Raw genomic sequence first — 22,167 nt, forward strand, 5'->3', positions numbered from 1 at the left:
CAAGTCTCCCAGACACAACCAGGATCCTTTGAGTGTATAAGAGTCAAGTATTTCAAGGTTTTCAACTCTCAACAAGTATCTCAGGCAGCCTCAAGATCCTTGGAGTGTTCAACTTTGAAGTATGTCAGAATTCTGGAGGAGATCGATGAGAAGAGACTTCGAAACATTGAGTGGTGAGGAATTTGCCGTGACATCTGCAACGGGAAGGAACGAGAGTCGCGAGGCATCCGACGCGTCGAAGCACAGCAGTGCATCGTGCATCGAATCCACTCATCCTCGCATACCGTCTTGTATTGAGAAACGAAATCTTTGAATCTGCCTTTTGTCGCTTACCGAGTGCCGCTATCCCCGACTGAGCCGTACTGGAGCTCCCTTTGTCGAAGGTGCTTCATGCGAGGAGAGTGAAGGCAGAATGGCACAATCCTATCAGGGAGAGGCAGCAACTGACTTCCATGTCTCTCCTTCTAGAAGATCGACTCTTTCCTACCCACCTCTGCCCAACGAGACCGACCATGTCGGACGGGTTGTGCCAACGCTGCATCACGATAATCTCGACTGTGCCCACTGAGGTCCAAACCTCAACTCCGTTCTCTTATCCGCCGGCTACATGGCTCAGCAGCCTACTGCGCCCGCCCCCCATCCTCTTTCACAAAGCGAATTGCTTAATGGCTTTCGGGGTGGAACTGTATAAGGTGTACATTGGACTCCGCAAGCAGGAACAATATATATACTCGGTCATGGATACGGATTGGAAGTCAGTCACTTGTGAAAAGGAGATGGGGTGTGGATCAACGACGTTTACAATCAATAGCACTATCAATCATTCAAGTGGTAGCTCGTTCGAGCACCATGCACCAGGCCTAAGCATACATTGAAGCCAACAAAGGTGTCACAGGTGCTTGTGGCTAGCCACAGATCCATGAAGTGACAGAAGCTGCTCTATCAGCAGTGAAGTAGCAACCATTCAACTGTCTTGACGAATTCTCCTTACAATTCAAGTCATTGCTTCACCCAGTCTTCAGTCGAACTTCGCTCTATACCGCCAGCCGTCTTCAATTGAGTCCGTTGATCCACCCTGCCTTCCATGGTGAAGTTGTCGATCTGGTCTCCTTCCCCGGTCCTATCATTCATGTCGCTGTCCTTCTATTCCTTCGCAAAGAGCTCGCTGCTCCCCCGAACGTTTGTATTGAATTTCCTGCCAGTGAATCGAAGCCTGGTCTGTTACCTCATGCCTTATTTGCATAGGCTTTTCCCCCCCCTCAATGACCTTGTGACGAAGCCGCTGCTTTGCCTCATCCTGGTAGCCATGTCAATGAAGTCACCGTTGCCTTCTTTGATTCCAGCAAGGTTGTCGCTCACCTAGCCTCTGCAGGAAGTCAGCGCTCCTCTCCCTGATATCCTCACCATGCCATTCTGTCTTTACACTAAGACCTATACCCCATCCTCGCACAGATTCATCGCTCAACTCATCTCTCCCTTGACCGTCATGAACCTATCCTCGCCTGCCATGCCATTTGACTGGAGTACCAAGATGGAAGAAGTAGTTCGGGAGACAGTCGAATTGCCAAACAACGCTGCAGTTCTGGGTTTCACCTTATGGGACTATTGCCTATATACACATAAGACACCAGGTTTAGCACATCAACTTGGTATTAATTCACTTGGCTCCCTCAAAAGGTATTTCTACCCCCGAGTACTGACGCCCTGCACAACGCGAAGGTGTGAATCGTCGCAGGACACCCTCATGGTAACGGCCCTTTACCACAAGGGGAGCTGAACTCCAAGCTTACTCCGGCCGCTCTCTCACAAGCCAGCTGGTGGTTCCGACTGCCACTTCCGTGACCCTGCCAGTTCCTGGGGCTCGCTCGATATATAGACAAAAGCCAATCGAGTCTGGCCTGCTGTGCACCGGACAATTCCCGCGTCGGAGTCCATCGCCAACTGTCACGAAGCCAGACTTGTTGCCGATCTCCATCAGGCAAGTGGCAGGACCCGGCTTTGCTCTTTGATTGCCAGAGGCAGCCCTCTCCAACAATTTCAGAAGTTCAGGAACCGAACCAGTCTTCTCAACCAGTGCAGACCAGCAGTCGCTCGACCGCTCGTTGGTCCAAGCCGCAGGGAACTCGATCATAGATCGTATACCCGCAATATCGCCGTCTTCGGCTGACAGTTCGCGTTGGGTATCCGGTGCAAGATTTGCTTCAGCCGCTTCCCGGGCAGCAGGCCTAGCAGCAACACTCTCGTCCAGTAGTTCACCATGCGTATGTTCCACGAGAGTCGACTCATCCGCTGTGATATTGGCAGGCACCAAGGCGCTGCTCTCAATTTGCACAAGTTGAGGTCTCTTGCTCGGACCTGCTTCGATGTCCTCGACACTTGAGCGCTTCCGGCTTGATTGGACAGTCACCTTTCCCGAGGTCTCCAACTGCCTGATGAGTCTCCTCAGATCAGTGTTCGACTCTTCAGTATTGGCTTTGACGACCAAAAGCTGTTGCTGGGTGTCATCGACACAGGCAAAGCTCTTCTCGACAGAATCTTGTACACTGCCGAAGCGGTCGAACAATATCCTGAAGCTCTCTGAAGTTTCAACGCGAAGGTCGCCGATCTCCTTATCAACCACTGCAGTGGCACCTTTGGCGCCCATAACTGCAGGGTGCAACAGATGGATGGCTCTCTCCGTCGCATCAAACCGACCTTCCAGCCGCTTTGCAGTGTGGTCCATCTGGAAAGTGATGATGCCCTCAACACTCTGCTGTGCGGCGAAAGCCCGCTCTGCTTCCTCGAGCTTGTTCTGCCTCTGCTGTAGCTCATCGGCAACCTCCTTCTGGTGGTTTGCAGACGCATCACTTCGAGCCTTGAAATTTCTCTGAAGCTCTTCAGCATCTGCAGCGAACTTTGCTGCTTTCGCAGTCTCCTGCTGGTATGCAACTCGCGCCGCACGCAGGTCTTCCAGGGAGCTTGTAAAGTTCTCAACCTGTGCCAGCATTGGTGCAACCTTTTCTGCTTCTGATGCAAGACTCTGCGAGACCTCCTGCAAGGTTTGAACCTGTTCTGCAAAAGGCCCCATACCCTCGCGCTGGAGAGGTTCGAGTTCGAACGCAAATCTCTGCACACCATCTTGCAGCAGCTTGATCCTGTCAGCCGAGCATTTCGAAGCATCTGCGTGCTCTCGCTTCGCGGACGCAAGTTGCCGCTCAAGATGCGCGATCTTCGAAGCTGCATTCGCAGCCCCATCACGCTGTGCTTGCTCGAAGTTTGCAGGAGAAGCATCCACTTCTGCTTGGAGCTTCGCCGCATCAGATTTGACCTTTTCGGCCTCAGCTGCGGCAGAATGCAATGACTCGACTTGATTCTCAAGATCTACGATCCTGGAAGCGGATTTTCCGGCCTCGTCTTGTCTGACTTGATCAACCATTGCACGAGCATCATTGACCTGAACTCGTAGCTCCGCGGCATCCGACTTGGCCATTTCGGCTTCATGTCGTGCATACTGCAGTTCATCGACCTTGGTTGCAAGATCTGTCTGAAGCTTTGCTGATGCAGCTTTGGCCTCTTCAGCCTCAACCGCCGCAACAGCTAATGGATATTCAAGATCATGAACGCGTTCGCTCTGATCCTCAACAGTCTTCTCATGCGTAGCCTGACACCTTACGGTCTCCTGCTTCGCACTCTCCACATCTTGCTTACAACGCTGCTCAAGTGACTGGGCTACATTGATTGCATTTGAAACTAGTATACTGGGACTCAAGCTTACGCTTCTCGTCCTCCATCTTCTTGCTCGCATTCTCCACGCTTTGCAAGCCGGAGCAAACATTCGCAGCCAAGTCATTAACCTGTCGCTTCATGGATGCTTCTGCCTCCTTGAACTCCTCCATTACCTGACTCAAGTGCGAGGACTTCAGAGCCGGCGGAGCGCTTTGCATGGTCTCGCTTGTGCCTTGCAGCCTTCGCAGAGATTCCATGGTAGCGTTGAGTTCGGTGGTGAAGGTGTCAAGCATGTTTTTGAAATCATTATTGAAAGCATCCATCTTGGATAGACAGAATAGATTCAACTGGTCACAAGACTCTCAACTCTCAGCAAGCCTCTGCACCCTCGACAAGCCCCTTGAATTACAACAAGTTCCCCAACCCTCGACGAGACTCAAACAAAGTTCAAGATTCCCGGAGTGTTCAAGGCCCCTGAAGTGATACAAGATGCTTGGAGTGTATGGAACTTTGCTAGGATGGTACAAGATTCTTGGGACAGATCCAAACGATGTGAATGCAGAGAGAAATCAAACTTGCAAGAGTTTTTGGAGTGGTATTTCTCACCCGCGGCGAATCCCGCGGCGTCGTGATAAGGAAGGCACCACAGCCCACACCCTTGACAAAGTCCTCTCTTACTAGATGGTAGTAACCACTGGAGGGACAATGTCCCAACCGATTCTGCATGCCGTTTTGCCTCCTGACAAGCATAGACTTGTTCGCCATCCCACTCAAGCTTTTACTCGAACGATATCTCAGCACGACGCCATGGGTCACCATCCTACGCTCATGGCATTTCCGGAGAAGACACTCGCCGCTTACTCTACAGTTCGCCCTGCAAGCCGCAACAAGCGATTCTTCTTCCACAGCACCGCAGTCGCTTCGCCACGTTGTGAAGCCGTCGACCAAGACCATATAAAATCGGGCCACCTCGCAAGTCACTCATATTTTGGCGCAGGAGCGGTATCACTTACATCTCGATAAGTGTCCGAGGGCCTAAGAGTCGCTTTGCCATTCTTCGTGGTCTTGGGTTATGCTAATGTCCGGCTCAGTAATACCGATGCGAACCTGCTTCCACATACTAGTATCGACCACTACCTTCTCTATCGTCTTCTAGTCTCCTTCTGCGTCCTCCTTCTGCGTCCTCCTTCTGCGTCCTCCTTCTGCGTCCTCCTTCTGCGTCCTCCTTCTGCGTCCTCCTTCTGCGTCCTCCTTCTGCGTCCTCCTTCTGCGTCCTCCTTCTGCGTCCTCCTTCTGCGTCCTCCTTCTGCGTCCTCCTTCTGCGTCCTCCTTCTGCGTCCCTCTACACCTCTTTCTCCGTGTTCTCATCCTTGAAAATCTGGAACATATACAAAGTGGGCTCACAAGCCCTGATAGTATTCGGTAGACTGGTTCCGATGCCGCCCCATCAAGTCACTAATATCCCCACTTCTTCTCAACCTTGTTCCTTGTGGATTCCGCGAGCTCCATTGTTCAGCTATCGTATCTACCACACCTTCGTCCAGTGTCTTTCTACTGGAGGCTGTTACACCATATGAGAGAACAGTTTTGGCTCATGTATAGATTAGGAATCTGGTTTCGGCGTATCACGCCAAAGGCAACCACCCGTACATCAAGTCCGCTTTGCACCAAGCATCTATCCTTTGCACTAAACAAGCCACCCACTTTCACCGGGTGGCCAATCTCACCTTGTACCAACATCGTTGTCCATTCATAAGCATGCCTGAGCACTTTCCTTTACTCCAATCTCCGCACCCAGTCATCGGTCAACTGCGAGCGAACATGTTGTCAGGAATACTGCTGCCGCAGACCGAATATACCCAGAACAGAAACACTTTGTGGTCCATCACTCCTTTGCTGCGAGGCCTAGGAGATAAAGAGAAGGGAGTGGTATCTATTGGATGACATGGAACATCGTGCTTCAGCATGCAGCCCCCTGAGCTGGTGGAACAAAAGGACGTCAATGGTGAAAGATCAAAGACTATCCTTGTTCAAGAGGTCTTTTCATAGCGTCGTTAGCCGGGAACACGAAGTAGCTGAGATGTTACAATCAACTCATTCTACCACTTCCATTCACTGCTTCTTTGTACACTTTCCTCCCCATAATCACCATCTCCTCCTGATCCACAGACCCCTGCCGTGATTTCGTGACCCATTCGGCCTTGCCACTCTTCCAGCTCACTTCCATTGCCTCCACCTCCATACCCTCCACTTCCATCTTCGCTCTCCCGTCTACATCTTCATATGCTTGATGGGACTCAAATGAAACGTGCAAAACCTTGCTTGTACGCCAAATAGACACTTACCTACTGGGTGGACTCATCTTAGCTTCACTGAGACTAGCAATTAGTCCAGCTACTGACACTCTGCACCACGAGAAGGTGTGAGTCCTTTGCAAAGCGCCCCTTCAACCCTCCTCCCATCCTCAATCTGAAGGGGCCCAAACCATTATGGAGCTTTGAATATAACCCTTTGCGGAGCTGCTGCGCGTTGTTCTTGCCTCTGGAACGCAGGCTCGAACATGCTCCACAGTCTCTGTATGTTCTCCGTAGTGACAGGCCAGGTGTGGGCGAAGTCACTTCCCTGCGTTGGGAAATCCCTGACACAAGACGGAACTCAACAACATACTTCATAGAGAAGGAATCAGGCCAGCAGACATGCACAGGTTCATCTGGCTCTGTATCATGGAGAATGATGAGACAATCTCCGTCGGTCAGAAGCTCATGGTCCCCAGCTGTGATGCTGCGTCCCTTAGATCGCCCATGAAAGGCAACCTTCTGGGAAAGCTACGATTCTTTCTCAAGGGTCAATTCGTCATCGAGCCAATCAGCAAGACCAGCAACCAGGACCGACTGCGACCGTAATCTGTCGATGACCGGTCGCATCTGCTCGAAGGCACTCCGCACGCGATGAAGCATCGTCTTCTTCCCTGCAAGATGTCGGTAGAAGAGCTCAATGCATCGAAGCAGGATCATCACGGCAGAGACATTAGACGAAGGTTCCCATACAGAGGTCAAGCTTTCCACCATCTTCTGGATGAAGATCTGCAGCAAGCCCAAAACCACTTGTACAGTCCCAACATCAGTCATGCCAGCGACAAGAGTATAGACGTCGTCCAGAGACACTTGCCCATCCTTGCGATGGCTCTGAGCGAAGAGCCAAAACATCTGCTCGCGACAAGGACGCCCTTGCAGAGAACTTTTAGCAAGCCCCGAAAGCGCCTTCAGCCAATCGACTGCTTTGCGCTCTAGATCGATCGCCTGCAATGCTTGTATGCTCTCCATTGCACCCAGCAGGTCTGGCTCCCCAGCAGCCCAGGCCCTGTGCATAGGAAAGAGTACGCTTCCATAGAGAAACCTTCGCAGGTTCTCCATCAGCTTTTCCAAGTCATCGAGGTCCTCAACAAACTCCTCGCCAGATGCTACTCGCCTTCGCTTCCGGTTTGGCATCATACTCGTAAGCTGGCTATCAAGCTGAGCGTCGGACTTCCTCTTGGTCGCCTGAAGACGTCCAAGGTCAGTCCTAAGCTGGTCGTTAACCTCACGCAAGGAGTCGCAATCCGCAGTGATACGGGAAACTCGATTTCCGAGTTCCTCGTTCTCACGAGTCGCAGCCTCCACACGCGCAGCAGCCTGCCCGAGTTCTTCGCCTTTCTGCCTCTGCAACGCCTCAAGCTGACGCTCAAGCACAGCATTGTCAGAAGCCTTCTGCCGTTGCTCTTTCAGAGCCTCATGCAGCGACACAGACTCAGCAATAGCGGCCTTCCAAGGAGTCGAAGCTTCATCTTCAAGCTCAGAGATCCTGCGATCACGCTTCGAAACCTCTGCTTGACTCTCAAGCAGCTGCTCCCTGAGCATCAGGTTTTGCACTTCCACCAGCATCAGCTTTCGCTTCAACTCCGGAATCTCAACGCCGCAGTATTGCTGCTTCAGCTTGTCAGACTCGGAAAGACGCTGTGCAAAGCCATCACGCTCCTTCTCGGCCTGCTCAACAAGCTGCTTCAGAGAAGAGATTGTGCTCCCCTGAATTGCTCCCAGCTACTTTGCAGTCGCATGGGACGTAGTCTTCAGGATGTCGAGCTCCGTTCCCAAGGCCTTCGACGACTCCATGGCACTCATCCGTGCCTTATCGGCCTCAGGAGAGTGCTGCAGTAAGTATCGCCAGATTCAGAATCACGACGAGCATCTATCGCTTCAGAGATGTCTACAGTCAACGCCGCAACTTTGATTCAGCGTCGAGCCGAGCTCGCTGAGCATCGGACAAATCTACAGTCAACGCCGCCACTTTGGACTCAGCGTCGAAACGTGCGTCATCTGCAACTTCCTGTGTCTTTTGAGCATCAGAGAGCCTTGCAGTCAACGTCACAGCCTCAGGTTCCGCAAGCATTTTCGCTCGCTGGGTGTCAGAGAGTTTTGCAGCAAGCTCAGCACGAGTTTCAGCGTGTCTGTCAGGGAGGGCCACAACTTCGGCCGCAACATTGCCATGTTCCTGAGCTGCCCTCGCCGCAGCCTTTTGGGCCACAGCAAGATTAGCAGTCAAGTCCATTACCTTGGCGTAAGCCTCGGCAAGAGTGTCATTCTCAGAGAGTAGACCCTCGATGGCATTGTGCTGAACCTGGATTGCGGCTTCAAACTGATCAAGACGGGGCTTCAATCTCCTGATCTCATCGAGACCCTCGCCGATAGACATATCGAGATCACGGTTCTGACCCTTGTAGGCCGATTCAACGCGTTCAAACATGCCTGGAGCTTCATCACACAAGGCAACAATGCTGTCAATAACATTGCTCGTCTCATTGTCAACAACAAGGGGACTCTCAGCATGTTCCACCACACTTTGCAGTGAATTGAGCTCCTCCACAACCGCTTTCTGACGCTCATTCAACTCCTCAACCTCGCTCTCTTTCAGAAGCCGCCCAACGCGGATTGCACCACGTGAGCCGAAACCAAGAGGCAACTATTTGAGGGTATCTCTTTTCATCCTCGCCATGCCATTGTGCTCGTTCTCTGCCTCTCTCAGCTTCTGCTGGGAAGTAGTCGGAGGTTGGGCCAGGATTTCAGGTGAGTATGGTGGAGAGACAGTAGAATGTGGAGATCGGATACGACTTGGGAAAATTGTCAAGGGTGGACCGCACTTCGTCATCTCCTGGCACCGCAGAAGCAGAACACAGATTACCGCACCCAGCACTTGTATATGCTTAAGTTCAATCCATTCATAGAGCGGAAACAATGTTCATATTGCCTACATCTTTGGAAACTACTGAGGGTTATACTTCCAGCGTCCACTCAAGACTCCACCAAGCAAACCAGTCTAAAGCCTCCATCTCTTCCAAAGACAACTCTACTCTTCCTGCATCCACGCCTTTTGACTGACATATACGTACTCCATCCTTCGCCGTGCCTTTCAATTGCCCCCCTCGTCATGTCCTTTGATCGACCGTCCTACTCGTCCTGCGTCCTGCGTCATATCCTTTGATCGACCGTCCTACTCATCCTGCGTCCTGCGTCCTGTCCTTTGATCGACCGTCCTACCCGACCTGCGTCATACGTCCCACATTCTTTCTTTTGATCGACTATCCTACTTGTCCTGCGTCCCAAATCCTGGTCTTTAATCGATTATCCTACTCATCTGTGTGTCCCTTGCCCGAGAGTCGTACTTGTCCTGCGTCCTTTGTTCTTTCTTTCAATCGTCCTACAGTAAAGAGTCAAAATGGTCCAAAGATGAAGATGTCACAATCCGCGAAACACATTACAAGAAGTCTGTCGAAATTCGCTTCTTCTAAACATCAAAATCATCAGCTCCAGAAAGTAGTCGTACAAAGAGAAATGATTTAAAGAATCAAACAACGTCTCTTGTAGTTCTTCTATCACATCTACATCTAGTCTCGCTTGTGAATGTTAGAGGTAGTAGCAAACAGCGTACAGAGGTGCCAATTCACTTGATTAAGTTGCTCCTATCAAGAGGAGCATTTGCTCATACTAATAGCTAGAGAAGCGCATTACTGTAACAGCTCAGAAACAGCATTTGGCGTTCAATTCGTATAGCAATGCTCACTGCCATAAATAACAGGGCGTAACAGTTACAAGAGCGTTTCGTGCGTTTTGCATGCGGGGACCCTTGTACCATCATGCTAATACGTAACAGATACGTATCATATACGCAGGGATTCTGACAGTGAATACTTATCTGTTGCCGACTCTATCAATAAACCCTAACTCACTTAATAGTAACCTCCTTACGTATCTGGTCTCGTCTAAACTTAACCTCTTCTCACCCTTCTTACGCTTGGTATTGAGTTTGATATGGAGGAGGATATGAAGAAGAATATGGAGGAGAAGTATATCCTTCTTGATATCCTTCTTGACATCCTCCTCCTCTTGAGGTCCTCCTGTTTGAGATTCTTCTTAAAGCTCTGTCTACGTTCGAACGTTTCTTACAATTCAACACCATGGTTTTCTATCTCAAAATTTCAGCAGTAAGATCACAAGAGAGTCTATTTTGCTATCCAGGCAAGTTTAAGCATTCTACCTACTATAATTCCGCTCTGCTAGAAGGAACAGGTCCACTAATGTTTAGGTTCATTCTCACGTGCAATACTACTAGTTAGACTCTAACGGATTTTGTCGGCTTTGAGCGTAGTGTAGGAATGGAAATATTAAGTTATCATGTGCTGAGGAATATTGAGAAGGTAGACAAGATATCTCGAAACAAGGGCTCACTTATAGGAGGTATATATTGTAGTTATAACGAAAGATATGTCAACAGCTCGTGTAGCTCGTGGTAGAGCGCTGCCTGTACATAATGTGATCAAGTTGGATGTCAATATTGAATCCGTTTGACGGCGGAAATCCACCATTATCCTTCAATCACAGTACAAGAGGCAGAGGTCCTAGGTTCGAATCCTAGCATGCGCATTTCTTTTTTTAATACGTCTCTTCAATACGTCGTAACATACCAGTTTCCAGTCCATAAACACTCAAGTACGTCCCTCATACTCTTGCTGCAAGTACCTGCGTAGCTTGTCCACGGGTGGAGTGTAGACTTTCTTTCCATGCAAGATGTAATATATCGTAGCGAAGATGACCACGAATCCATATATTAAGCAACCCCAATTCATAGTTTTTGGTTCCACCGGAGTGACCGGGGGAAAGAAGCCCCAGAACCAAAACACCACAAGGAAGCAAAGACTTGCAAGGTTGATAGCCAGTCCATAGGGGCCCAGTGACCATGGTCGGAGAGGAAGCGGCTCTCCACTGAGACGCTTCATCACAAGAGAGCCAATGGCGATTATGTATGAAGTCAAACCACTGCCGGTGCTAATTGTGAACATGGCGCTGAGGGCAGTGGTGGACCCGAGATTGATAAGGGAAAGCAGGATGCTTACGACTATAGAGATAATGACGGCATTGACAGGAACGTTCCATCCGGGAGAGACCTGCGACTGTTAGCCGGGTCTTGACTTTGGACTACAAGCTTACTCGAGAAATAACATCCGAGAAAGGCACTCCATTATCCCGAGCAAAAGACCAAATTTGTCGGGAAGCTGTAGCAGTAACGGCGATTGTACTTGCAAGTAATGTAAGAATGATGATTACCGTCATGACAACAGTTCCGGCTAGACTTCGGGTCGAATTGTAGAAGACTTCAATAAAGGGATAGAGTGTGGGAGTCTGGCGGATCTGCTCCATGTCGCCCCAAGTGAAAATTATGGTGATCACAATGGCAAAGCCCATCGCCGCATTGAGAGCCGTAGAAAACATAAGCGTTCTCGGTAATGTTATTGCGGCGTTAGTGGTCTCCTCACCTAAATAGGTTAGACGGGGTAGAGGAGAAGCCAGGCTACACTTACACATATGCACAGTGCTGTCAAACCCGTTGAGCGTTACCACTATCGCATTCAGACCGACCATAAAAGACACCCCCTTAGTAGGCCAACCACCGTTGTTGGTGAACTCGGTAAAGGCCGCCTTTGCGTTGTTTCTGGGTGCAAGAACCAAGAGAGGTATCATAATGGCAAACAAGCCCACAATATGCAACATCAACAGCATGCCCTCCACAAAAGGCAGCTTCCTCGCTAGGAAGGTGTTAAAAATAACGGTGAAGCAGACGACGCCAATAACAATCATTGTTCCGTGCCAAGCTTGTGCTTGATAAGTGGGAACGCAGAGAGTGATCAGCCCCTGCATAATGGTTCCCACGAGAAAGCCGGTTCCGCAAACGCCAGCTTGCCATCCAAGAAAGCACAGCCATCCTGAAATATTTATGAGAATCGATATAGATCCGAGTGGTGGAGATCTTACCAGTTAGATAGCTCAGGTAACGCTGACAGCTTCGGGGAGCGAATTCTGAGACCCAGTGATACTGACCGCCAGAAGTTGGAGCCCTGTATCGGTATTGTTAGCGAACATCATGAGCTTCAAGCCAACGAGAGAGTAGAAGCTTACATGGAGGCCATTTCGGCCAAGCTGGCGTACACCAGGAAGTATGCAATCACCACTAAAATGTAACCCCAAAAGAGACCAGCAGTGCCTCCATTGGTGAGGGAGCTCGTGACTGAACCACTGTATGTGTTAGTATTGGTCTCGTGAGTCTGTGAGTGTAACGTACGCAAGGACAAACTCCCAAGTACAGATCAGAGTTGAGCCAAACCCGACAATGGCCATGAACCCGAAGTTGCGCTATGTGACAGCCTATGTCAGCGACTTGCCATCGAGGAGAGGAGAGGGTTCAAACCCGTAATTCCTGCACTCTACCAAGAACTTTCATGTCATGTCGATCCGTGATGGTGCCTCGATGCTTCTCAGCGACCGTGGCCTCGACCATTGTTTCCATTTCATAGGTTTTGGCGTCATCGTCCACATAGGTGGTGGTTTTCTCGCCGAAGCTCGCCATTGTCGATAGATAGAGGGAAGTCGTTGCGATAACGATCGAGGAGGGGAAAAGTATTCGAAAGATATGGCCGAGAGGATCAGGCTGGGGAAAGACCTCCACCTGCATTGATCGTCCTTTGCTTCCCCATTCGACCCCTCAGCTCATGCATTGTTCGTTTAGTTAAATGACCGAGCTGGTCTGATTTGACTGTTGACGCGGCTAACTGATAACAAACGAGCGAAGGATGTTTTGGACGAAGAAGGAGCCGAAGACGCCGCACAGGTACAGGACACCACTGTGGTGCCACTAAGAGTGGTGAAGCTGTACCCCAGAACTTTTACGTACTTCGTATCATCCTAAATTTCCACTCACCCATCACAGATTGACAGTGCGCCACGGCGTAACAGTGCTACTGACACTAAGGGCGCCAATTGAGTCCAATCATGCTTAGCAGGGCTCCATTTTAGCTTCCATCCTTCCCCGGCGGCGTTCCGGCTGTCTCCCACGTTCTCCCCGGCGCCGCTCCTTGGTTATCTGGTACATCCCCGGCGGTGCGGGCCTCGTCGCCGTCCCCAGGCCCAAGGCCGGTGACAGATTTCGTGACTTGCTCTGCTCGCTAGGAGTCGTCTAAACAGATACTATTTGACTGGGCCAATCACGCCAAGATTTACGCTGATTTTGTGACGCCAGCCTCAAGGCAACCCTTCTCGAAATATTACGCCTCATATCAGGCCATCAAACTTTCTTCGAACCAAAGCGGCGAACCCTGGTCATTGTGACTGGGTGAGTTCAGAGCTGAGTATCCTTCCAAGCTATTCCTTATTTGTTCTGTTCAATCCCTTCATGTGATGGCTACAATCACAGCTTTATCAATGACTTCCATCCCCTACCATGGCCCATCAACGAGCCTGACGATGAAAACCTCTCACTTATACTCTCGCCACCACTACCTCCAATGTCCTCTCTTTCGTTGCCACCAGGATACTCTCCTCCAAGCACGGTCGTGACTGATAGCGACCATGGCGGTTGGCTCACCATTACCAATGGAGTGATGCTTTGCAATGTACTACTCTTCCTTGGAGTGAGACTGTACATTCGCTTTGGGGTCAGCCCTCCGTTCCGTCATGATGATACAATGTTCTGTCTTGCCACTGTATGACCAAGAATGCTGCTCACAAATCAAGACTTACAAAGAGCAGGCCTTGTTCGTGATTCAATCTGGCCTAATTTTTCTCCATGTTTCAAATGGATTTGGAAAATCAAGGGAGTTGGTTCAATCCGAGGATCTTGTCCAGATCCAAAAGGTACTTAGTCTCCCTGGTTTCACATTGATATTCTGACTTTCCATAGTTGGGTTACACCAGCGACATCCTCTATCTCCTGGATCTTTTTCTGATCAAGTGCTGTGTCTGCCTTCTTCTCCTCCGCTTAACGTCAAACAAAACCCATGTACGATTTTTCCAAGCATTGCTGGGATTCACAACACTATGGATGGTTGTCTCTGTCTTTCTGGTTGCCCTACGATGTAATCTGGTGCAGCCTTGGATCCAATATGATGTTCGGTGCTCAGGCCTCGTAAGAATGCTGACTCCCTTGGATCGACCATACTCTATCTCTAACTTTGTACCAGTTAGCAAGGTGGATCTTTATTACAGTTTCGAACATCCTCGTCGAGGTAGCGCTGTTTCTCGGAGCGGTTCTATTGGTCTTCCCCCTCCAAATGGCAAGGCAGAAAAAGACAACTGTTATGATGGTTTTTGGTTGTCGCCTACCGTAAGCTTCTACCGATGACCCTATGCCTTTAGTTTATTCGTACAGTGCTGACTGCCAGTGCAGACTCATTGCGATCACCGTGCTCCGCCTCAAGTATCTCACCGCTGGCCTTCGGTCTTCCGACCCTACCCTTGACGACCTACCTACGGTTCTCGCGACCCAGGTAGAGCTCGGATGGAGTCTTATCTCTGCCACTGTTCCCTGTATTAATCCCTTCATAAGAGCCGTCAGCACAAGGTATGGAGCTATGGATTCAGAGACCATGATGGACGGTAACCACATGTACGATACGCGCAAACCAAAAGGCGCTCACAGCAGCTATGGGCTTCGATCCATCTTTTCCAGGAAGAACGCCCTTAATTTCAAGCAATCCGAGAAACCGGTCACTTCTGTACACTCCGGTCGCCGCGAATCAGCAGCGCAGGAAATCATCATCCACGCAGAAGGAAAGGATTATGACAGAGACGCAAGAAGTCCGCAGATCTACCGTGGCGATCATTCTTCGAACACCGCGCGAGTCTTCTCGGAAGGCCGTGTCGACGCTGACAGTGTTGATGAAGAGAGCAATGACAGCACCAAGATGATCATCAAGAAAGAGGTGCAGTGGTTCGTGGAAAGCGACAAGAATACCGTCTCCACTGTGAATACTGGTGGTGCTTCGTTGGAAATGGCGGATCAGACCACCAAGGCTTCCACGGAGCTTTGATACTTGTTGAGTTGTGATATCTCATTTGGGATACACTTGGGAATGGGGGTTAACTAACGTGACCCCGCGGCCGTAGTTGGGACCAGGAAGGCATTTGGAAAATTGTAGTATAGATAGATTGATTTGGGTATCTTGTCTTGTCGGTATTCTAGCGATAGAAAAGGGATGCGATATCTTTTCAGATTTGATGTATGTAAACAGCGCGCTCCACCTCAAAGCAATGGAGGCATGATTGGGGATTGTTGGATACAGCGATGGGGGATGACGATAATTTTTCCGCTTCACACTGGGCCAACCTATCGAAATAAATAGACACAACACAGAAAGAGATGATAGTAAGGGTATGGCATTCAACGCGTGATACAGGTGGCTTGTGGTCCCATCCAGCTCAATGCCTGACTACCAGTTCCGTCTTTGAGCTTATTTTGCACTAGTCAAACCCCATATATCGTTTTCAGGGGTCAACAGCTCGCACCTATCAATATCACCTCGTGAACGTACCGTAGAACTCCTCACAAACTCGACATTGGTCTTGACCTTAATCCCTGTCATCGGTAACGGCTTCCCATCTCTATCAAGTCCCATATTTTCAGGTGCCACTCCACGATACACCTCATTCACAACCCTTGGATCTCCTAAACCGGGGTGCAGAAGCTCCCTCCTCTCCTGGTAACTGTCTCTAATGCGCGTAGGAGGCGGGAAGGGTAGGATCTCTGTTCTGACAATCGTATCGAGGCCATAGCTAGGAGGGTACTCAGAGGCTGGAAGCTTCTCATGAAGAGTGGCTTCAGAGTCTTCGGAATACCGGGTTTCGTGGCCGGTGTTCTTCACATCGAGCCATCCCGACCTAGTGTCATAGTGGGACTGAGAACTTTCGAGTTGCTGTTCGGCAATAGGGTATTGCTTTTGGGATATGTTGAGTCTAAAGAGTGGTGCGATGACTGGAAAGCAAGCGCATAAGAGTCCGACGCCAGCTTCGATGGCAGTCCAATTGTAGAATGTGCTCATTTGCCCTAATAGAAGTCAGCGATTCCCTGGCTCTGTGGAGGAGGTACTTACAGGTGATATCTGTGCTGTTGCCTATGCCATTGAATGCCATAGCAAACCTGACCAGCCCAGCGGCACATGCCCTACTTTAGTCAGTATTGTGTATTGATCGCCGCAGCCGACTTACAAGGTGCCGATCAGGAAGATAGCAATAAATCCTATCTTGCGGTTGAGGTTCATCTTCAACTTTCCCATTGCAACGGCAGGGATGATAAGAAGTGCGAAATCAGCCAGCGAGTTGAGGGCACAGAAGGCTTGTTCTGGGACGTCGACGGAAAGAGTGCATCTGCCCTTGACAAGACCTTGGATGCCAGCTGGTGAATATTGAAGCCATAAGTAGTTGAGTGGACGACTAGGAGGGTCAGTTTGAGAAAACCCATCTTGAAAATATTCACCATTGAGTGACCTCTAGGATGAAGAGCGAAAGCGTCCAAGACGTGACATATATCCCAATAGTCCAGAAGGTGAACCTGAACCATCGCTTCTGCATACCAAAGATACGGCGATAGAGAAGGAGAATGGACCATTTCACGAAAAAGTGGACCCATGCATATGCAATCGAGCTGAAGAAGCCAAGCTGTGAAAGTCAGAATACTCCATCGTATGTTTGGCCATAGGCTTACTTTCAACACTATATATACAGTTGCCGCGTTCACAGCAATGGCATGTCTTCCAACACCATGATTGGCAGCTGGGAATGGTCAGGTCTCGCTGGAATGTCTGGATCGAATGACGTACACAGGATATTGAGCACACAGAGGAGTATCACAGCGACCTATTGGTGATCAGCGCGATGGACCAGCTAATGTACGAGGACACATACCAGAGCAGAAAGTGTGAAGTAGTCATCGAGATTCAGCGGTAACTTTTTTAGATACCTCGCCAGGAACCTTAATGCGACCACGATGGTAGGGAAAGCGATAAAGAATATGGCACAACCAATCACTGTGGGACCTTTATCATCAGCTATGTAAGCCTGTTGGTAGGCGAATTCCTCCGCGATGTTGAACGACATCTAGACCAGTCACTACGGATGGTGAATCATGAGAAAAGACGAGCAGGACCCTTCACATGAAGGAAATGAGGGGCATCGGACAGCTTTTGATGAGAAGCTCACATTGTGTAGAAGCTTGCATTTGGCCCCATGAACATTGGCATGTGGCGTGGCAGCTCCAGCACGATAGACGCGTTCAATCTTGTTCTTGTTAGTTGTACACATGGTTGCCATGTGTTGTTGCAGGCAGATAAGTCGTGTTGCAACGTCGGAACTGGTAGCTGTTACACGGAAGGATGCAGAAGGGTACAGGCATCCAGGATTGGTATGTGGTGCATTCGCCTATGTGGACTAACTAGTTAGTACATGACCAATGCGGCCTGGGGAAGTTCAGCCTTGCAGATCTCCTGAAGTAACTTGATGCAGATGTGAACATTGGAATCCAGACTTGGTCCAACATGCGAACTGTAATTTACAATATCCTTGAACGGCGAATACTGTGAACAGAAACACTATGTCATAGATACCTGAATTGTGGAGTCTCTTCATGACTCTGTAGACTACTTCCGTCTTTCCCACCTGGAGACTGATGACAGCGTAAGCGCTTTGACCTAGCTTAGACTAAGTCATCGGAAAATCCAGGGGTCAAGTGGCCAGCCCTTGTCCATTTGGGGCAACGTAGGATAGTTACAGCTGTACGGAGCAGGCCAGCGAGAAGGACATACCCAGGCTAGGCTGCTCTTATTTTGGAGAAGCGTGCTGATGTTCCCTACAAATTCCCGTGAGACAATAGTCGCAGTTCCTCAATTGGTGGGTCAGGGCACCAAGAATGCATCTCATACAGCAAACAGGTAAGACACGGCGGCATCCCTTGAGGACCTCATTTGCCACTGGCAATCCTGTACCTAGAAACAATGTGGGATACTAGGATTTTAGTACATGCATTTGGGGTCCTTAAATTTTGTACAACGTGAGCACGAGGAATGGGTTACACGAAAACGGACCTGCGCAATTGAGGCGCCCTCAGCTTCGACCATTTCTGTCCGCAATTGTCATGGCAATCACCAGCTGGATTATGTTTTTTGACATTTCTACAACAACCTAGCTGACAGATTATCCTTTCCGTCAAACCTTTACTTCGGAAGTAGTATTATGGTGTTTTGCTGGTTGAAGCTCATATCCAGTTGCTCCACCCGGCAATACTCTCAACCAGATACATAAACTGAGTTAGTCGCTCAAAGTCAGCGCAACAGTCTCGTTCATAGATAGACACGAAGCAACGATCTTGCTTCGTTGAGCTCTTGCTTGTGAAGGCACTCGCACCAGTCGAAGCCAGATGATTTTTGATCAGATACTGGGCAACTTTGCGCCAGCTTTTGGGTGGAGCGTTGTTGATGGAATGCGAGGACTACTTTGTCAGAGCAAAGATGACAGCACTGAATTGATGAGCATATGAGGTGAGGCCGAGTGTGACACATACTGCTAATCCACTTCATCGGCCAACAAAAAAGTGGGGTCATGAAGCATAAGGACGCGCAGCAACTATTTCCAGGACGTAAGCTTCTCACTGGTCCTGAAAATTGCTGGCTATACTTGCAAGGGAGAAATTAACGGTTCACACCACTCTTGTGCTTCACAGCGCTCCGGCAAGCACTTGTTTCGGAGGAACCACCCAAGAGCATGGAGCCAATTCATCAAACCATAGGCGAAGATCCAAGAATATTTCCACTCGTTAGAGGATCAAGATTGAAAGCCTAAACGTGGACTAAGCAACATTGACGAATGTTCTTTTCTTAACTTCGGTGGTCGTGCTCGCATTGGTCATGTCGTAGTCAACATACTCGTTCTCGCCGATTTGTGCCACTCGCCTCCCCGCAATTTTCAGTCCTGCAAGATTGAAACCCATTTCGGCTTTTTGTGCCTGCAGGATCACCTGCAGATTCCGCCGCACATCCTCCAACAACGGCCGCATAAGTCGAGAGCTCACCAGCTGTCTTTGGTGAGTGTTGAGTACGAAAAACAGGATTCGACATGTTAGCGAAACGTTTCGTCCTTCGCTCGCCCACAAAGACAGAAACGTGAAAAGCGCGGGGAGTTGAGAGAAAGATAGAACTAACAGCGCATCTTGCAGCGAAGCGGAAGGTATGCGTTGGAATATTTTTAGGACATAAGCGGAAGCGGGAATATCGTTATTGGCCAGGAAGACAGGATGCCGTGAAGGTATGGCTGCTTTTGAATTGAAAGATTTTGCTCTTTGATGTTCTCGCATCAACTCCAGATCTTCCATTCCCAGTTCAAGCGCTTCGGCGATCTTTTCTCCTGCCATCAAAGTTTCCACGGTCTGTTTTCCCGCAGCGACAACTTGATCCTCTCCAGCCGCTTCTTGATCGTCCTGCTCAAGGGATGTGAGAAGGGTGTTTTCATACAATTCTTCGAGCTCCTTTTCACGTTCCTCCTCGAGAAAGATCTGTTCATCAGTCTGTTGCCACACGCGAATGCTTTTGTCGTGACTTGCTGAGACTAAAAATTCACCAGAATGAGCAATAGCCATGGCCCAGATTTCTCCATGATGACCACTCAATCTTTGGATCTGCTCAAATTTGTCACCATCGTAGTATTTGATTGTCTTGTCCTTTGAAGCTGAAAAGAAATGATGGCCATTCCCTTCGTTGTTGTTTGGGACAAATGCGACGGACATAATGCTATCTTGGTGGGCAAACAATGCTTTATGACAATCACCAAAATCGAGCCCCCAGATCCTTAAATTCTTGTCAGCACTTGACGTAACAATAAGCTTGCTGTCGTAGCTGATGTCCATGGCCAATACGGGAAGCTTGTGGCCGTACAGGGTCAGAAAAAGCTTGAGGGTATCAATGAAGAACACTTTGACTGTGCTGTCGAGAGTGCTGACGGCGAGCAAACGAGCATCGGGTGAGAAACGAATAGCAAGTATATCCTCTGTAAGCTTCAGGGTCCGGGTATGTACTAGGGTCAGCTTTGCAATCTTCCTTGTGGTCCCGAGGACTTCCTCTTGAACAACTCGAAACTCCCAGAATTTGGCTGACTTGTCAGCTGAGCCGGTCACAAGCGACTTACCATCGGGATGAACTTGCAGGGACCATATGTCGCGGTCATGGGCCTTCATCGTCTCAAGTAAAGTCGAAGAAGCAATGTCAAATATCTCAAGCGTGCCATCGCGAGTGCCAATGACGACAACCTTGTCGCCAGGGAGGAACGCGGCGCACAGGGCATATCCGCAATCTAATGTTCGGATACAGCTCTGCGTCCTGATGTTCCAGATCTTCAAGCTCCCATGGGATGCTGACGCAATCATCCTATCATCCGAGCTCAGAGACAAGCATCGTATATCTGTCCGATGCCCGGGCATGTCGACGGAAAACGTTCGACTATATTCTGGCTGTTCTTCCCTCTTGGACTTCATTTCCATATGAACAACACTGTAGACTTCTAGCTGATTGGTTGTAGTCCCCAACAAGATTGAAACCGACTTTCCAGCCTTCCCGCCTGCCCAATCCATTGACCGTACCTTACCCCCTGTTCGGACAATCACGTATGGGACGAAGACCTCCGTGACCAGTGCGGTGGACACTTCGTCTGGTTTGTCATCGACTTCCATATGTGCGTTTCCATTGTCGTCTGTCGTTACCCTCTCACGTCTTCTTTTCTTCTTTCTTGCCAGGGTCTTCGATATCTCACCTTCTGACCTAATGCGCCATAGTTCGACGGCCTTCTCGGATCCATGGAAAGCCACCAGGTCTCGCTGAGGATGGAATAAGACACCAGTTGTTCGATCTTTACCATGCCTGTAGAATGAGCCACGATCTCTCAGGACATTATCCGACGGGTCGCTGGAAGCGGATTTGAGTCTCGTGCTATCGATGGACCATACCCTCAACTCTCCATCATTGCCGGCGGTAATGCAACCGCTGTGATCTGGTGACAATCCTAGACTCCAGCATTCTCCATTACTTTGGGCGATATGAGTCTCGATACAGAACTGGGTTGAAAGATCCCATAACTTGACCAGGGCATCTTTACTTGTCGAGATGAGAAACCCCAACCCATCATCTCTGCCATTCGTGGCTCCATTAGCAGTCCTGTCTTCAAGGTCTAACGGCTTCTGTAAGAAATTGAGCGATGTGATCTGATCTTTATGTCCTTTGAGTCTGAACAAGCCCACCTCAGCGATGAGATCCCATAGTATTATGTTTGTATCCCTCGAACCACTTGCCAGTCGCACCCCAGAATCGTCGAACCGAAGATGGGTTACTGCTGATTTATGGCCGTTGAACGTTACGATGACCGTACCTGTCCTCGAGTCCCATATTCGAATTCTTCCGTCGTCGTAGCCCACAGCGAATACATCAGCATCGATCTGGCTCTGACATACACTGGTCACTTGTGCACTATTATTGCTTTCTGACCATCGACCTAGAACTTCTCCTTTCTTGATATCCCAGCACAAAACATCTTCATTGGCACCAACGATCGCCTTCCCGGCAGAGGAGGAGTTGGTAGTATTAGTGGATGATTGATCGGCGACCCACAGAGCGTTCGACGCGATCGAATAGATCTGACCAAAGGTTTTGGAATGATCAAACTTGCTATGTCAGTCAGAGGATATTCATGCTGATTGACAGACCACTACAAAACTCACAGGTATGATTTGACCATTTTGTAGTTGTCAAATAGCTTGACTCGCCGAAACTGTGCACTGTTTTCTGCTTTCTATGCCGCCGCGGAATTGTCCCGCACTGGCAAGGGACTGGAGGACCAAAAACCCTACGTTATTTAGTATTAAGACACGAGCAGGTCAAGCTTCCCCAATACTACAAGTAATTACCACGAAACCAAACAGCCATTCGAAATTGATTCTTCAAATGAGATCTAAGTTCAAAGCCAGTTGGTGTAATTTGTTTAGCACCATATCAAAGAAAATGAAAGACGGACAAGACAGGTCAGTCACGACGGCACCATCAGTTATTGTCAACCTGCTGTGCAGAGTGCGTAG

At 49.4% G+C, this 22,167-nt stretch overlaps 5 protein-coding genes across 5 annotated transcripts; 1 reads left to right on the forward strand and 4 right to left on the reverse strand.

The window, feature by feature from the left end:
• Positions 1 to 1,786: 1,786 nt before the first annotated feature.
• EPUS_09107 (uncharacterized protein) lies at positions 1,787 to 4,028 on the reverse strand (the record flags this gene model as incomplete). Its single annotated transcript, XM_007805892.1, has 2 exons — positions 1,787 to 3,708; positions 3,755 to 4,028. 2 exons carry the CDS (start codon positions 4,026 to 4,028, stop codon positions 1,787 to 1,789), a joined length of 2,196 nt encoding a protein of 731 aa, XP_007804083.1.
• Positions 4,029 to 6,530: 2,502 nt separating this feature from the next.
• On the reverse strand, positions 6,531 to 12,636 carry EPUS_09108 (uncharacterized protein; the record flags this gene model as incomplete). The annotated part of the gene is made up of 10 exons (XM_007805893.1): positions 6,531 to 7,781; positions 8,014 to 8,700; positions 9,984 to 10,132; positions 10,729 to 11,179; positions 11,223 to 11,548; positions 11,594 to 11,995; positions 12,045 to 12,127; positions 12,189 to 12,305; positions 12,352 to 12,422; positions 12,478 to 12,636. 10 exons carry the CDS (start codon positions 12,634 to 12,636, stop codon positions 6,531 to 6,533), a joined length of 3,696 nt encoding a protein of 1,231 aa, XP_007804084.1.
• Positions 12,637 to 14,335: 1,699 nt separating this feature from the next.
• Positions 14,336 to 15,094, forward strand: EPUS_09109 (uncharacterized protein; the record flags this gene model as incomplete). Its single annotated transcript, XM_007805894.1, has 2 exons — positions 14,336 to 14,388; positions 14,452 to 15,094. 2 exons carry the CDS (start codon positions 14,336 to 14,338, stop codon positions 15,092 to 15,094), a joined length of 696 nt encoding a protein of 231 aa, XP_007804085.1.
• A 420-nt stretch (positions 15,095 to 15,514) lies between these two features.
• EPUS_09110 (uncharacterized protein) lies at positions 15,515 to 17,156 on the reverse strand (the record flags this gene model as incomplete). Its single annotated transcript, XM_007805895.1, has 7 exons — positions 15,515 to 16,107; positions 16,154 to 16,224; positions 16,269 to 16,493; positions 16,537 to 16,718; positions 16,765 to 16,832; positions 16,880 to 16,916; positions 16,965 to 17,156. 7 exons carry the CDS (start codon positions 17,154 to 17,156, stop codon positions 15,515 to 15,517), a joined length of 1,368 nt encoding a protein of 455 aa, XP_007804086.1.
• A 1,744-nt stretch (positions 17,157 to 18,900) lies between these two features.
• On the reverse strand, positions 18,901 to 21,830 carry EPUS_09111 (uncharacterized protein; the record flags this gene model as incomplete). Its single annotated transcript, XM_007805896.1, has 2 exons — positions 18,901 to 21,760; positions 21,814 to 21,830. The coding sequence occupies 2 exons, from the start codon at positions 21,828 to 21,830 to the stop codon at positions 18,901 to 18,903; spliced, it is 2,877 nt and encodes a 958-aa protein (XP_007804087.1).
• Positions 21,831 to 22,167: the final 337 nt, after the last annotated feature.

The sequence above is a fragment of the Endocarpon pusillum genome (genome assembly GCF_000464535.1).
Source record: "Endocarpon pusillum Z07020 unplaced genomic scaffold scaffold4887, whole genome shotgun sequence".
NCBI classification, from domain to species: domain Eukaryota; kingdom Fungi; phylum Ascomycota; class Eurotiomycetes; order Verrucariales; family Verrucariaceae; genus Endocarpon; species Endocarpon pusillum.